Raw genomic sequence first — 18,087 nt, 5'->3', positions numbered from 1 at the left:
CAGTTTTCTATCAGAACCCAATAACGCTGGTAAAAATGACTCGTGTGGCATTTGAAGAGGCCTCTAAACGGAGTCTTTTCACTCCTTATGAGAATTAATGAAATACTGCCCTTGGTCATTCAGCTGGACGGAAAGCGTCCTCTCCAGGGTGCCATTATAGAGGGTTATCTCAAACAAACACCTTGCCTGGCCTGATATAGCATCAGAGCCTGGGAGGGGAAAAAAAAAAAAAAAACGCCCTACCATGCAGTGGAGTGTAAAGTGACCATTACCATTAAAAAAAAAAAAAAAAAAAAAATATGGGAATGCACGGTGGGAGGGTTGAGGGTTGGGGGTTTGCTTAAGATTGAGAGAGCTAGAGATTGAAGGTGGAAGGAAATGGAAAAAGGTGAAAAGAGAGAGATAGGGTGAAGAGGAAAACAGAATCAGTGTAGTGAGGGTAGGGAGGGGGAGAGAGATGGAAGGACATGAAGACAGAATGTACGAGGTAATAGAGAGACGTTAAAGGAAGGGAAATGGAGAAAGAGAGTGAAAGAAAAGGAAGAATAAATAAGGAGATTGAAGGGACACATAAATAGGGAGAAGGAGAATAACAAGTGATTTAAATGCCCAGGCACAACTATGGACAAAACAACACAACAGTCGAATCATATCCCGTGCTTTTAAGACACTCTGGATTCATTTGTATATTCATATACTGTATTTAGTGACATCATCACGTGTTATTGTCTGAAATAACAACATGCATGATGACCAACATCAGACATATTAATGCCTGAAAGCAATTTTCTCACCTCAAGATAGGGCTGGTGCCCAAATTGTGTATGCTAGACTAATCTTGCTAAGGGACGTTTCTGGCTGCGAGTATAGCAACAAGCAACACACAAACACACAGCCTTTTCTTGAGTTGTTCAATATCTCACACAGACTTGTGTGTAGTTTTGACACTGTATGCCACTGTTATCAGTGACAGCTGGTGTAAAGGAATGAGCAGGGCTAAGCTTCCATGTCCTGTGTTTCATTTTCCAGATCATCTTATTTGCCAACTGGTGTCTTAGGCAGATTATTCTGGACTTTTGCGGAACTGAGCACAACAGCATTACTAATGCTCGTAAGCAAAACACACAGAATGGTATGAAGAAGCTAGGAGTGAGGCTGGGCCTGACTTCTTTCTACCCCAGACTGTAGATTCATGCAGCTCATCAGTGAAAGTCATGTCAGGTGACTATACTGACTGTCACGCCCCCGAGATTTGATCTCAAATTGGGCTAATGTTTTTCACTCACACGTTTTCCGTAACATTTCATCATTTGCTATTAAGAAGGAGCACGTGAAAGTCGTGGTAGTCGTAGTGTCATGAACATAAACAAGGTGGATTATTTACTCTAATAAACATTGAAACATTTAGACTTGATCAAGCCCACAAAAGTGTATTACTCTTTATCGCAAATCAGGTGAGGCAATGGGGATTAAAAAAAAAACATGCTTCTCCTAAGCATGTTGTTTCTTTGCGTGAAACAATAAGCTAGCATACTAGCATAATAATAATAATAATAATATGCTCAGCAGCAAGCAGGAGCTGGAAGTTTCGTCCAAATCTTTAAGGTTTGTTGTTAGCGAACACGCGCACGTGCACACACACACACACACACACACACACACACACACACACACACACACACAGCTGCATTCAGGCAGCTTTTCCTCACTGATTCAATCCAGGCTATGTGATTGGGAACTTCATATTCAGCAGTCGAGAATGCTGGATTCAAAAACACATCTAGAGCTACAGAGAGTTACGTGACTCGCGGCACAGCTAGCTAACAGCAGAATAATGCTGCCTTGAGATCCAGTTCGGGAATGTCGTAATTATGAAGTGAACGCATGAGGTGACATTCTGAGTTGGGGGTGTGTTGATAACAAAATGTTATGGTAGCCGCCGATATTAATGTGGTAAGATTTAAGTGATAATTTCACACGTTCACTGTTCAGTTTTTTATTTTCCTTCGGTAAAGCAAAATGAACTTCCTGTCATTGATGATACAAAAAATAATTAAAAATTTCTCACACCGTCCATTTTTTCCCCATCCAAAACCACTTGAACACACACCATGCCGTAATAACCACCTCCGAACTCGTACACTCCATCGAACTTCCACGAAGGACACGCCCCCTCACGAATCACAGCAGTGAACGCTTAGCCATGTTTAATTTTGCTCCATTCTAACGAATAGCTTTTGTTTATTTGTTCGCTGCTAAGAGTCTGAATAGATCACACAAACACTGCATCATGATCAGATCTCAGTTATTGTACTTTTACAGTGTTGAATGTTTTCATTAATTGAAAATGGAAACCTAAGGCACATAGTCAGATACATTTTTGCTGTACTGAAAATGTTCCGTATTAAGGCACCACCATGTTGTGTGAATTGTTGTGTTACATCCCTAGCATTTAAAATAGACCAGACTCTATTTTCGGAGAAAGCTCATGTCCTTTAATGTTTGCAGAAAAATGCTGGAGATCTTCTACTAGTCTGTTTTTGCAAGTGCTGTTTTCTACTCGGGAAGCGGGGGGCAGCATTACAGATGGAGAAGCATGGAAAGCATGGAAACAAACTGATAAAGAAGGCTGGCTCTGTCCCGGGGATGCCCCCTGGACAGCTCTGAGGTGGTTGTGGAAAGAAGAACTCTAAGCAAACTATTATCCATCCTGGACAATGTGTCAAATCACCTCTATGCCCTACTGGTCAAACAGCAGAGCACCTTAAGTAAAAGGCTCGTTCAGCTCCGCTGTAGCAAGAAATGGTACAAGAGGTCGTTCTTACCAACAGCGATCACCCTGAATAATAATACATCACTGTGCTGGGACAGTATTGTGCACTGGAGCCTATTCCTAGAGTAAGCTCATTGGATATGTGTTATATTTTTGCACTGGGTTGCATTCTGCTTACTGTATTGATGTTCCTCATCATATTATTGCACTGTACAAGTGAACAACTTCAGTCGCTCTGTTGATCACAGCACCTCTGCCGCACACTCCATGGTAACATACCTGCTGTTTTGTACCATTTGCACCATACATTAGACTAATCATTCATCTTCCCTGGGGTTAATACTCTAATACTATCTGGGGTTAACACTCCAGTATCTCATTAACACTTTCACATCACTCAGATGACTTGTGTATATAAGGCTATACTCATTTTATAATTTATACTGTTAATACTCCAGTGCTGCACTGGCACTTTTACATTTACTCAGAAGACTTGGGTATACAAGGCTATACTCACATTACGTCCAATATTATATTTTATAATTCTGTAATGAATATGGTTATGTTTAAACATAGAATATTCTTACTTACACACTCTGTTTTTTTTTTTTGGATTCCTGCTAATCTGTGAATTTCCCTCTGGGATTAATAAAGTGATCTATCTGTCTGTCTGTCTGTCTTGCTAGTCATGAAATGTGGGATTATTTGGTCAGTGTTTTAAAACATTACCTATTGGTTAGGACATATCGAATCCCATATAACTCTGTTCCACTCTGTAAACCTGATCTGTTCAAATCAGCGGCTCGCGCGTTACTGATCGGCTGTAAGCAGTGTTATCGCTAAACAAACAGTAGCGAGAGATTATCAGATGCTCTGTGGTTTTATCGAGAGCTGCTTCATCACGCCCGCTGCCTGTTTCTCCCGATTTAACATCAGTGTTGAGTGCAACACGTGGCTGTGTCCTGATTAAAAAGCTCTAACAGCTGAAGCCCCCTCTAATCCCCCCCTAGGGAGCAGAAAAAACACAGCACAGGCTGATACACACACACATTCAGACACACACACACATATTCACACACAGATAAATTACCCAACTGCCCCCTGTTCCAAATCTAGCCTTTCACAGAGTCAGTGTAGAGGATCTCCTCCTGTGCCTGTCACACTCTGATGCCTTCACACAATAACATACACACACACACACACACACACACACACACACAAGCATGGGGCGGTGCATTAGCAGTGCCCCATGGGTACGAACATGGAAAACTATGCTTCCAGCACAACAGCATACATCTCTCTCTCTCTCTCTCTCTCTCTCTCTCTCTCTCTCTCTCTCTCTCACACACACACACACACACACACACACACACACACACACAGATATAAAGTTCCCAGTAAAATAAACTTTCTCTCTCCTGGGTGTCACACACACAGCAGGGAGATTTGACAAGAATTCAAAGAATTCATTTAGGCAAAATTTACCCTCTGCTAATAACATGGTACAAACCACAGCATCACAGACTACTATCAGAGCCCTCTACACACACACACACACACACACACACACACAGAGAGAGAGAGAGAGAGAGAGAAAAATAAAATGAATTAGTGCACAACAGGCTTTAGACTGGCAGAAATCAGTGCATAATAAAACAAAATTATTATTATTATTATTATTATTATTATTATTATTATTATTATTGTTGTTGTTGTCGTTGTTAATGTTGTTCTTGGTGATGGTTGTTGTGGTGCTGGTGGTGGTGTTGTGGTGGTTGCAGTGGTAATGGTTGTGGTGGAGGTGACATGCTGTTGTTGTTGTTGTTGGTGGTGGTGGGGCTGTAGGTGTTGTTATTGTTCTTGTTATTATATTATATATTAGATTAGATTAGATTAGATTGGATTACATTAGATTATTAACAGATGTCAGTCTGAATTATGGGATCACTATCAGATTGGCTTTTACGTGTTTTTTGAACCATAACACTGGCTCACTATTTATTATTAAAATCACAATCATTTTGCACAATTATTCAGCCAAATAATCCGATTATTCAGAAGCTAAATTTATTTTATTGCATTTTATCATACGAAATAAAAAGCAGTGGTTTTCCACACTGTACATCGAGTTTGAACTGCTTCAAAAATATAAAGCTGTATCAAAATAAAAACTGACAATTGTTCAGATTAAACATGTTGATGTTTTAAAGTATTTATTAAATACAAAGTGAAACTAACTAGTTAACTAACTAATTAACTTCATAAACAAATAATTCAGACAGACAGCTGAACAAGGAGCAAACCAGTCCTTTAAAATTCGATTTGTCACCAATGCTGATGTCATTTCTGTTTAATTCACAGAAGAAGCAAGCAAACAAACAAGCAAACAAACAAATAAACAAACAGACAAAAATTTGATCATGATTACAATCTGACTAATAACAGCTTTCGACTAGTACACAAAATATACAGTGAACGAGTCATGCTGAGCGACAGTTCATTTAAAGTCTGGATCATTCTTTTCCTCAAAAGCTCATCATTAGCTAAAACACACACACACACACACACACACACACACACACACACACACACACACACACCACTTCTGCAATCCTGAACTGGATCAGACCTGGCTGCTACTCTGAGCTCATACACAAATCCAATCCCTACACACAATGTGCAGAGATTCCGAGTCGGAACTGGAACACTGTCCACACACACACACACACACACACACACACACACACACACACACACACACACACACACACACACACACCTTTCAACAGGATGCTGCTCCACATTTTCCTCCTAGCGAGACCTGCACACTGTAGTGTCCAGCGAGAGACAGAGAGAGGGAACTGGGGAACGAGTGGAGAGAGTGAGAAAGTGTGTTTGTGTGTGTGTGTGTGTGTGTCTGTGTGTGTGTGTGTCTGTGTGTGTGTGTATTTGGTTAGCGTAACCTCTCTGAAAACATCTGGGCCACATAGTGCTGGTCAATATCACTACACGCAGACAGCTGCTCACACACGCACACTGCATCAGCACTGACTTGCAGCTCACACACACACACACACACACACACACACACATACACAGATATATGCACTACACGCACACACATGATCACACAGAAGCACAGAAACTCATACACGTACACACACGAACACACACGCATGCAAGATCACACAAACACACCCCACACATACACACACAGACAGACACACAAATGCTCACACAAGCAAACAAAGACAGACAGACATGGTCACATACACAAACACACACAAACACAGACATGTTCATACACACATGATCACACACCACACACACAATCACACACATGATCACACACACTTACACATTCAAACGCATACACACTCACATGCAGACACAATTACACATAAACACACACACACACAAAAGCATGCATGTACACATACACACAGAGATGCATGCATACACACACCACACACGATGACACATGTGCACACACAGACAAACGCATACACACTCACATGCAGACACACACAAATACATCTGTGTGTACTCACACACACAAACGCATGCATACACATACACAAATGCATGCACGCACACATACATACACTCACACCACACAAATGCATGCATACATACACCACACACACGATGACACATGCGCATACACAAACAAACGCATACGTGCTCTCACACAAACAATACATTCACACGCACACACATACACACACACAGATGCATACATGCTCGGTGCAGACACACACCCGCACATAAGATCACACAGAGAAATTACACACACACACACACACACACACACACACACAAATTGAGCAAACCCCCAAACTGTGCTGTGAGACACACTGACACTCATCACTGCTGAACAAATGAGCTGTAACACTTCCACTCGTGCATGAAGAGCCGCTCTGGCCTGCGTGTGTGTGTTTGTGTGTGTGTGTGTGTGTGTGTGTCTGTGTGTGTGTGTTTCAGTCAGATGCCAAACAGTGTAGTTTCATGCATAACTAAATATTTCAGACTGGCAACATGGAGGTCATCACACGTCCCTCTCGTCCAGCACACGCGTTAATTAAATCCCATTCAGAGGAAACGGCCAGAATGACACGTCGTCCATCAGCACCAGTGTTTGTTTAGTTTCGCACTGAAGCTAGGAAGCTAATGTTGCTAACGAGTAAGAGCTCATCATACAGCAGTAACCAGATTAGCGCTGACCAAACTGCATGTCCAAATCACGCTTACCTCAAAAAAACATCATTTACATCAGCAACAAGATGCCCATAACACCTCAACACAGTCAGTGTGAGTGTGTGATGATATACACACACAGTCTGCACAACAATAAACTAGCAGCTACGCTCTTCCTCTAGGCTACCAGCAAACAATTTGCCTAATATTCCCATAAAATATTCCAAAAACATGCAGGCATCCAACATTAATTATGAATAATCTCATCTTTTTTTAAATCGATAATTGTCATCAGTCCAGAACGACAGATCGTGCATGATCAATATGCATAAATAATAAAGTTCTTAAATCAAAATATGCATACATAATAACGTGTGATCAATATACCACAGCGCTGTTGAATTCTTAAATGTGATTCGTCAGAAGGTGATTCAGTTTTCTATCTTTTTGTTTATCCATAAAATGAGGAAAATGTGTTAAATCCAATTCAATAATGAGCCATCTGTTCACAACAGTATTACTGTCCGTGATACGTTGGTGTAATCCTGGACTATATTGCAAGTAAATTTTTTCAAACACAAACACTAAAGGCAATTAAATAAGGGGAAAAAAAGAAAATAAATAAAGCTTTTCATAAAATATGTAAATCTTCTATTTAAGAATTTGTACATCATCCACAGACTTTAACCGTAAATTACTGTGATACTGCAAGTTACAGTGAGGCAGTAAATTACAGTGAGATTATAAATTACAGTGAGATTATAAATTACTGTGAGACAGTAAATTACAGTGAGATTATAAATTACTGTGAGACTTTAAATTACAGTGAGGCAGTAAATTACAGTGAGGCAGTAAGTTACAGTGAGATTATAAGTTACAGTGAGATTATAAATTACTGTGAGACAGTAAATTACAGTGAGATTATAAGTTACTGTGAGACTTTAAATTACTGTGAGGCAGTAAATTACAGTGAGGCAGTAAATTACAGTGAGATTATAAGTTACAGTGAGATTATAAATTACTGTGAGACTTTAAATTACAGTGAGGCAGTAAATTACAGTGAGGCAGTAAGTTACAGTGAGATTATAAATTACTGTGAGACAGTAAATTACAGTGAGATTATAAATTACTGTGAGACTTTAAATTACAGTGAGGCAGTAAGTTACAGTGAGATTATAAGTTATTGTGAGACTTTAAATTACCGTGAGACAGTAAATTACAGTGAGGCAGTAAATTACAGAGATTGTAAGTTATAGTGAGATTATAAATTACCCTGAGACCGTAAATTATAGTGAGATAAGTTACCCTTAGACTCTAAATTACTGTGAGACTGTAAATTATCGTGTGACAGTAAGTTAGAGTGAGACAGTAAGTTACACTGAGACAGTAAATTACTGTGAGATTATAAATTACTGTGAGACAGTAAATTACCATGAGACAGTAAGTTAGAGTGAGACAGTAAGTTACACTGAGACAGTAAATTATCATGAGACAGTAAGTTATCGTGAGACAGTAAGTTACACTGAGACAGTAAGTTACTGTGAGATTATAAGTTACTGTAAGACAGTAAATTACCGTAAGACAGGAAGTTAGCATGAGACAGTAAATTACTGTGAGCCAGTAAGTTACCGTGAGACAGTAATTTATCGTGAGACAGTAAGTTACTGTGAGACAGTAAGTTATCGTGAGACAGTAAGTTATTGTGAGACAGTAAGTTACTGTAAGCCTAGATTTGTCATACAGTTGAGATTAGACACTGTTAGTATCAACTGTAACACAAATACATGTGTGCTACAAGTATCTAATTAGAGTGATCCAGATTGATCTTTTCCACCTACACTTAGATTTCTTTTCAATGAAATAAAGTCACAAACATTTCTCAATTCACTTACATCCATTTCTTACTTAGAGTTTCTTAGATCCCATAATTGGGGTCCCATTTGCGTCCCACTGATACTACATTTGCAAATATTTTCCAATTTAATATGAAATGAAAAATGTGCATTTTGGCTGTATTCACTCAAACACTGTTACTCATATGTTACTTCATTTGGAATATTCCACAATACACACTGTTCCACGAGAAGCTGCCTCATCCAAATTTCCTGAAGATCATGTGATGAAGAAAGAAAAGTTCTGTCATTCTTTTTCCTTTATTTTCCATGATCTTGTGATACTGACTGATGACGTTACTTTGAATGTACAACCCTGTTACCCAAAGTATAGACTGAAAGTAAATTATTAGAATGTCCTTAATGTCCTCATGCCATTAGCATGGATGCTTGTTAAACACATTTTGTGCTCCTTCTTTGTTTAAAAAAACTTCGACACTAAAAAAGACTCAACACTATTCCTTATTTATGAGCAAAATTCACAAAAACTAACCAATAAAGAAAATTTTAACAAAAAATGAGAGAGATATCGTTGTCCAACACTTATGAATGTTTAAATGCATCTTAGATTCAATGATGAAAGGGCTAAATTGCACTCATTTCTTGATGTTTAAACAAATATTTTAATACAGCGTGTTCAAAACCTTTTACCTGGCAGTGTAGGCAAGTATGCAAAGCATAAAAGCCAGTGCAGAGAAATGTAGAAGCAGTTTGCCTTGATATAATGTAAAGTGGATGATCCTTAGACCTCTGTTGAAGGAATGAAGAAATGGTGCTGTTTGGAGTGAAGGCCATTAAAACAGAAAGATCTAGCATTATGAGCATGTGTAAGTCTCAGAGAAGACCCGAGTCAGTGTGCAGGTGTGTAGCTATTAATGGACGTGCGTAGATAGTGCGGTACAGAGCCTTTCGAGGCCTTGAATGCAAGGACAAATTTGATTCTCGCTGCAACAGCGAGCAAGTGAAGGAAATTGAATTTAATCTCAGTTAAGTGGAAATATGTTGCATTATCTCATGAACCATTTACCTCCTACCACAGATATTCAATAATGTTCTTTCACTTAGCTAGATAACTTCCCGACTGATCACTAATCTATGGAACTCAGCCTGGTTAAACCCTCCAGTACTTGTGTACTGAGAAATCAAACATGACTAGTGTATTGGAGTGACTCTCCAACACTGCTGATGAGCCAAGCTAAACCTTCCGTGAGAAAATACTGACAACGTTTCAGTCAACAATTCCGATGAACACGTTTGTAGTATTTCCATGGAATTTTCCACACATTAAGGATTGCTCAGTTTTTCAGTGAAATCCTGATTAGATTTGTCAAAACAAAAGCGGAATTTTTGGTATATGAATAGATGCTACTGAGACAAGTGGTACTCATTAAGCAGGTTTCTAGCCATAAGATTTTCCATAAGATTGTCCTCATTTGACTTCAGAAGACAAACTGTTTTTGACACATGAAATATTGTGACAATACTGCAATTATGTGTAAATGTACAGTCAGCTGGCAGGATTTTCTATGAAAAACCAACAAAATACACCAGTGTGTAAAGCAGAAGAGCGACAGAGCAGGACAGCTGGACTGAGGAAGAGATCAGAACTTTTGTTTATATAATTCTACAAAATATTGTGTGTCTGTTGAAGGGTAGATGGACAGACAAATGGATGGATGGATAGATGGATGGATGGATGGATAGATATCATTACTTCTGGGGCATCATCAATAAGATAACAGCAGTGCATTGACACATTATATTGCACTTCATCCACCATGGATGGATGGATTGATGGATGGATTGATGGATGAATGGGTGGGTGGCTAGACAGATGAATAGATGGATGGATGGATGAAGCAATGGATGGACAAATGGGTGGATGTACAGTACTGTGCAAAAGTCTTAGGCACATGCAAAGAAATGGTGTAGTGAAAAGATGTCTTTAAAAAATAAAGAAATTAAATTTCTACATTTAAAAAATACTATAAAGAGCAGTAAACAGTAATAAATGAAACAAAGTCAATATTTGGTGTGACGATCCTTCGCTTTAAAAAATAAAGAGTAGCCTCAGGTACAATTAGTGCAGTTTTATAAGGAAATGAGCTGTAAGTGTTACTGAGCGTCTTGCGGGAACCAGCCACAGTTCTTCTGGAAAAGCTAATGTTTGGAAATGTAAAATGTTTTTGTACTGACTCGATAACGTAGAAGTCATAAAATAAAAATCTATCACAAAGTTTGTACTCAAAAAAAAAAAAAATAGGGTGCCTAAGACTTTTGCACAGTACTGTATATATGGATATATGGATGGCTGGATAGCTTGATGGATGGATGGATGGATGGATGGATGGATGGATGGATGGATTGATGGATGGATGGATGGATGGATGGCTTCTGGGCATCATCATTCATATACCAGCACTGCATTGACGGATTATACCGCTCTTCTTCATCCAGCAAGGATGGGGAGATAGAGGAAGGGATGGATGGATGGAAGGATTGATAAATGTTTATTGCTTCTGTCATTATTGCTCCATTAATCCTTTAAATGGGCGTGTGGATTTGTGACCTGTTATTTAATAATTATTAAATGGTTATTAATGTAGCATTGACATTGTGTTCTTATGGATGGTGCACAGAAGAGAATTCTGTGCTGCATACACATCTGTCAGATTAATGAGAAGTGATGGCTGGCTGGCTGACTAGCTGGCTGGATAGATGGATGGATAGATGGATGGATGGATGGATGCTTAATAATCGGATAGCAATACAGTACAATCTTGCAGACACTCTAAATCTCGTGACACTCCACTGATGGACAGGTTAAACCTCTGATCTTCCACTTAATCCATCTATTTAATGTGATGGATGGACAGGTGGATGGATAGATGGATGGATTGATGACTATAATGCCTGGATAGAAAAGTGGAGGCATGGATGATAATGTATTAAGTGATTTTGAATGCTTGAATGAGTGGACAGACAGACAGACGTACAGACGGATGGACAGACAGACGGACGGACAGATGGACGGACAGACGGACGGACAGATGGACGGACAGACGGACGGACAGACAGACGGACAGCCAGACAGACGGACGGACGGACAGACAGACAGACGATAGGTTCACAGAATCTACAGACGAGTTAAACACTCACTAAGTGAAAGCTGCTTAATGAGAGAAACAGCTTCCGCTGCCAAAACATTAGAAGGTCAACAACATGTCTCTCTCCTTGTCTCTCTCCTTCTCACTGTCTATGTATCCTGTAGCCGAGAGAGAGAGAGAGAGAGACAGAGAGAGAGAGAACTGGATAGATATGTACAGAAAAGAAACTCCAGTATATTGTTCAGTTTTTTAGTCAGCTGCGTGTTTAAACACTTTTTCATCTTTGTCCAATGGTAAACAGAATATGCAAATGTTCGATTGATATTTTTTAAAACCATTACTGTAGTGCAGTAAAAATTAGCGTGGACTCTTCCTCCCCACGGCTCCTTTGTGTTTAACAGCTTGGTCTAAAAAAAATGAGTGTGGGGGTTTAGCAAGAGCGTTTGTTAGCACTCGGCGGGGTTCCTCAGAGAGACGCATCAGAGAAGTAAATAACTCAAATATTTAAAGTAATTTAACAGAAAGAGACAGAGAGTGATGACACACACAGAGGGAGAGAGAGAGAGAGAGAGAGAGAGAGATATTGGCTCATCTCTGTCTTAGAGAGAATGTTGTGTTTACCTGTTCACTTGAGAGGAAGCTGCAGTGTGTGTATGTGTGTGTGCACGCATATGTGTGTGTGTGTGTGTGCGCGTGTTCCGATACAGCGTGTAAAGCGCTCACTCACAAACGCACAACATACCAATACTGCCATCTTGTGGATGCTACAAAACGCTGTGTCGCAACACAGGGGCGCGCACACACACACACACACACACACACACACCCCTATCAACATATCTTAAACTCTATTTATTTAGGACATGATGAGTGATGGCTACAGTGTATTACAGTGTAATAATTTAAATCCAATTGTCCAGTGATAATACATCAACAATATTTCAAAAGAAGAATGTAGGAAATAGATGGATGGATGGATGGAGACAAAGAATAAATGTCACAACAACAGATAGATAATGAAAGGGTTTTTTACAACAGAGAGAGAGAGAGAAAGAAAGAAAGAAAGAAAGAAAAAGAAAGAAAGAAAGAAAGAAATGCATTTTAGGACAGACAGACAGGCAGACGGACAGACAGGCAGACAGGCAGACAGACAGACAGGCAGACAGGCAGACGGACAGACGGACAGACAGGCAGACAGGCAGACAGACAGGCAGAGGTTCTTTTAAGCTCCAGAACCTTCTGAGGAAGCTCCTTAATGGTTCTTTGGATAGTATAGGATTTTTAGCTTCTTATGAGTTTTATTGAACCCCTCTCTAATAGAAAACCACTGTGCTGTATGGTTCTCCATGACAGGATTAAGGGTTCCCCCAGGAGAACAGTGGAGAACCCTTTGGGGACATGAAAGGACACAGGTATACTAATCACATGTTAGCAGAACCTGCAGTGAATCTGACACTGCATTACATCAGCATGTGATTCTCCTTCCTCTGTACCTGATACACACCTTCCTGCTGTAATTACATATAGCAGCTCAGAATGCACACATTACATCACCTCCAAGACTAAGTTACACCTCCACTGTTTGATAACCAACACACACACACACACACACACACACCTTCCATAACACTCGCCTGTACCTGTCAGTAATAAGTGATACATAACTCGCATTACCTCGGCTTGTTCTGAAATAATGATCCCTAGCTACTTGTAAAGGTGCCTAAAACTTGTGAATAAAAATACTCTTGTGTTAAAGTTTCTGACACAACAACCCAACACTCACCAACAAACACTAACAAGACTGAACATTGTGTTGGTGTGCTGTAGCCGTACGTGTTTGTTACTAGGTTCCACCCATTTACAAGGACATTTGGCTTGACAGTTCTGTTAACGAACATTTTACATTCCAAATAAATTAGAGTGATGGTGTTTGATGATGTTTGATGGAGAGTGCTGGTGTTTAGGAATCCTGGTGTGTGAATATTGATGATGCTAATACAGATGTTGCTATTTGATAGTGGTGGTTTGATGGTGTTTGTTGGTGTTTAATAGTATGCAATGGTGTTTGATAGATAATATTGGTGTTTGATGGGGTTTGTGGGTCAGTATTGGAAAGTGAGTGTTTATAAATAATGCTGGTGTTTAATAATCTGTAACAGTACTTGAAGCACGATGTTGGTATTTGCTGGTGTTTTATGGAAAATGATGGTGTTTAATGAATGTCGACGTTTGATGGTGTTTGAGAATGCTCAAACAGCAACATTCTTCATCAAACACCTACATTATCCATAAAGTACCATCAAACACCAACATTCAACACCAGTTTTATGAAAATGGTGCTTGATGGTGTTTGATGGGAAACATTGGTGAATGTTGGTGCTTGATTGTGTTGCTGAGGAATGTTGGTGTTCAATGGAAAATACTGGTGGATGCTGGTGTTTCATGATGTTTTATTGAAAATGTTAGTGAATGTTGGTGTTCAGTGGTGTATGTTGGTGTTAAAAGGGTACATTTGTGTTTGATGGAAAATACTGGTAAGTGTTGGTGTTTTATGAGAGTGTTATTGTTTGTTAGGGAATGTTGGTGTTGAATAGGGCATGTTGGTGTTTGATGGGAAATATTGGTGAATGTTGGTGTTTGATGGTGTTTGTTGAGGAATGTTGGTGTTTGATGGGGAGTATTGGTAAGTGTTGGTGTTTTATGAGAGTGATAGTGTTTGTTAGGGAATGTTGGTGCTTGATGGGAAATATTGGTGAATGTTGGTGTTGAATAGGGCATGTTGGTGTTTGATGGGAAATACTGGTGAATGTTGGTGTTTGATAGTGTTTGATGGGAAATACTGGTGAATGTTGGTGTCTGATTAGAAGTATTGGTGAATGTTGGTGTCTGATTAGAAGTATTGGTGAATGTTGGTGTCTGATTAGAAGTATTGGTGAATGTTGGTGTCTGATTAGAAGTATTGGTGAATGTTGGTGTCTAACAGTGTTTGTTGGGGAATGTTGGTAGTGTTGATGTTTGATGGTGTTTGTTGAGGAATGTTGGTGTTTGTTGGGGCATATTAGTGAATGTTAGCGATTGAAATGTCTTGTTTTCAGTAAAGCGCTATTACATAATCCTTCACTACAAAACAGCAAACACGAACACCTTTGTGCAAAATCCATCCGGTTCATGACTCGGCACGCTTGTGACACTGAATTCACTTCCTCATGACTGCCATCACCTATGAACTGTAATTTTTATGTAACCTGACTTTGAAGGATCACTGTTAAGTACATCTGAGTCATATGGTTCCAGTTTGACACAGTGCTAGAATATAGCATTTGTATACATAATCTCTTTGGCAGGCTTCCACACACACGGCATTGCTTCAGACATCTGCATGCTTAACCAGCAAAATCCCTGTAATGATCTCAGCAGGTGGGAGTTCACAATAAAAAACCTCCATACTGAGTCTTCACACATCGAAGCCTCATAAAATTTGTGCATAATCACGCAATAAAATGGCCAACTCTCATCGTCACTGAATGCCAACAGTTCCATTTCACACATGCTGTCCATCAGTGAGTCAGTGAAGCACGCGCACGGGTGTTATTTCTCATTGAGAAGAGACTGCATAATGTCTAGAATCGCTGTGCTACTTTTCCACCAGTTAATTCACTAGAGTCTTATTGGCAGGCCGTCATTTGGCCACCACTGGCTTCACACACACTTGTTGGACTCATACACACTCCCTAGTGATACACCAAACAACCCTGGACTTGTTTAAAACCAGGGGTGAAGCTATAAACTGGCCTATGATCGTTTGGACTCTCCTCTGAGAAGCCTTTCATAAACAGAATGGCCTGCTAGCATTTGGCCTGTTAGCATATCATGGGTTTTTTCCTCCCTCATGGTAGCAAAGAACTCAGATAAAAATGTCACTGCTAGCGACAAGAGAACAAAATGATTTATATCAGAGTTTTTGTACAGTGTGGATGAAACTCTCAGAGAACATAGCCCATTTTATATCAAAGGAGGTGTCGTTTTCTCAGACGGTCATAACTAAGTAACTAGCGATACCGATACTGATCATTTATTTATTAAAAAAAAAATGCTCCAATACCATGTGTTACTATGAGACGTAAGTGTCGCATAGGCTGCCATCCTAACTAACAAACGATATGAAGTGAGATCAATCTGGATGCTTTTCATGATTTATCAAATACAAAAACTCATTCATTCCTAGCAGCACATAATACTAAGTAGGCTACTTATGTATCAGTATCGGTACTGACGAGGAGCAAAAAAACATGCACTTGTAATAAGTCTGTGGAAAAAAACGCACTGAAGAATCACTATAAGTAACCCTTATTTTTGCTAAGCACACAGCTTTCCTGTGTTTTGTGTCCTGCACTTTTTATAAATAGCTACACAATACCCCTAAGCAAATTTGCTGACCTGTGAAGTGGAGATAAAAAGAAACTGCTGGAAGGAATGATGAGTTGGAGTTGTGAGTCAAGTGCTAATTCAGGTTACATTAACATCACGGATGTTTAGATAATTTTAGAGCTACGCTCCAGCTCACAATCACCTTTAATCCAGTAGTGATGGATATTACAACTCACTTTACTGATTCGTTTGAATTAACCTTTAATCAAACAGACACACTGTTTGATCCATTCGATTCCCCCTGCAGAAATAACATGCCGATACAATTTCATGAACTGTTTCATACTCCCACTTTGTCTATCCGTGCGTTTCAGGTGACGTATACACACTGCACAATGGCTGCCATTTTGAGGGCTGAATAGGGCACTGACTTCATTATTCATGTTATTGCATCTGTGCTTCATTAAGATGATTCAGTTTCAGGTATAATGATAATCGACAGCACTAATACACTTGACCTCATACAATACGTCATCAAAAACATTGTAGTATAGTGGATCCTCCCTGTCATGCTGCCCAGCTATGTTAGCTAACTAGCTACACTTTGGGAAGTTTATCTTGGCAGCAAGTTTTGCTAACATTATCAAAACTTTGTTAGTTAGCAGTGTTCGTGTGGTTAGTTGAGGTAATAGCAGGTAAAGAGTCTCACCTGTGCTGCTGCTTGTAATTGTCGTGGTGAGAGGATTTGGGATGCTGCTGCTGGCTGGTGAACTCTCTCCGTTGTTGAGCTGTTTGACTCTGCGCAGGTGTGATTTCCCGTTGTAGTGCGTCTGAACCTGAGCAGCCGAGTTCAGCTGGATGTTACACACCTCGCAGAGTGAGTACAGGAGCTTCTTCCTCTCCTGCGTCGAAACGTCCGCCATTCCGTCCTTCAGCTCTGTGACAGGAAAGTGTGGAGGGCTGTTCTCCATCAGCTGTGCCGGGCTCAGAGGAGTCTTCATGCCTGAGATGGAAGAGAAATGTGGAGTGTATCAAAGGCATAAAAAAGAGCAGGAAATGTCCAAAATTCCAATGAGTCAGCTCACTTCCTAAATTTAACACTGCAATGCACACAGGTAAAAACCAGGAGAGTTTAAACCCTAAATGCAGAGTAATGGTGAGATGAGAGGTGTCAGGGTGGAGGTCTGGAATGGGTGTGTGTGTGTGTATGTGTGTGCAAGTGTGTTTGTGTGTGTTTGCTAGATGCCCTGCCTAGGCTCCTCCCTATGGTTTTAGGAGCGGCCGCAGAGCCGTGACCTCCAGCAGCCATCTGTCACTTCCACGAAGAAACACATTCGCATGGGGCTTAAGAAAGGGAGAGAGAGAGAGAGAGAGAGAGAGAGAGAGATTCCTTAGGCTCCAAGTGTTCTTTGGATAGTGTAGGGTTCTTACCTTCCTAAACGGGTTTTAATTGAACTCTTCCCTGATTACTGAAAAATATTTGGATTAGGAAAATAAATCAGCAACAGAGTGGTGTGATTTGTGCCAGGACATTACCACCCCTAAGTTGATTATTTTCCAATAACACCATGTCCCAACGTGTTTAATTCCTCTCATACAACAATGAAGTTTGTCAAAGATTGCCATTTGTAATTTATTACAGAACAACATGTCATACTTTTTATCCATTTTAAGTTATGTTTAATGTTGTGGAATGTCCTAGAAACAAGTTAGCTCCTGTTATCACTTGTTATAGCAGCTATAAACAGTC

The 18,087-nt window shown here is 39.9% G+C and overlaps 1 protein-coding gene across 3 annotated transcripts in view; it reads right to left on the bottom strand.

The window, feature by feature from the left end:
* Positions 1 to 18,087, bottom strand: part of znf385b (zinc finger protein 385B) — a 197,381-nt gene that overhangs the window by 138,851 nt on the left and 40,443 nt on the right. For 2 of the 3 annotated variants that reach the window (XM_026946824.3, XM_026946809.3), the window contains exon 2: positions 17,047 to 17,340. In XM_026946824.3, coding sequence (XP_026802625.1) covers positions 17,047 to 17,338 — 292 coding nt within the window. In that variant the 5' untranslated portion in view covers positions 17,339 to 17,340. Of the gene's footprint in view, positions 1 to 17,046; positions 17,341 to 17,422; positions 17,781 to 18,087 lie in introns of those variants that run through there. The other variant, XM_026946816.3, reaches the window with a different exon arrangement.

This window comes from Pangasianodon hypophthalmus, chromosome 5 (assembly GCF_027358585.1).
Source record: "Pangasianodon hypophthalmus isolate fPanHyp1 chromosome 5, fPanHyp1.pri, whole genome shotgun sequence".
In the NCBI taxonomy this organism is placed as follows: Eukaryota; Metazoa; Chordata; class Actinopteri; order Siluriformes; family Pangasiidae; genus Pangasianodon; species Pangasianodon hypophthalmus.
The sequence above is the reverse complement of the archived record's forward strand: the minus strand, read 5'-3'. Positions and strand labels throughout refer to the sequence as shown.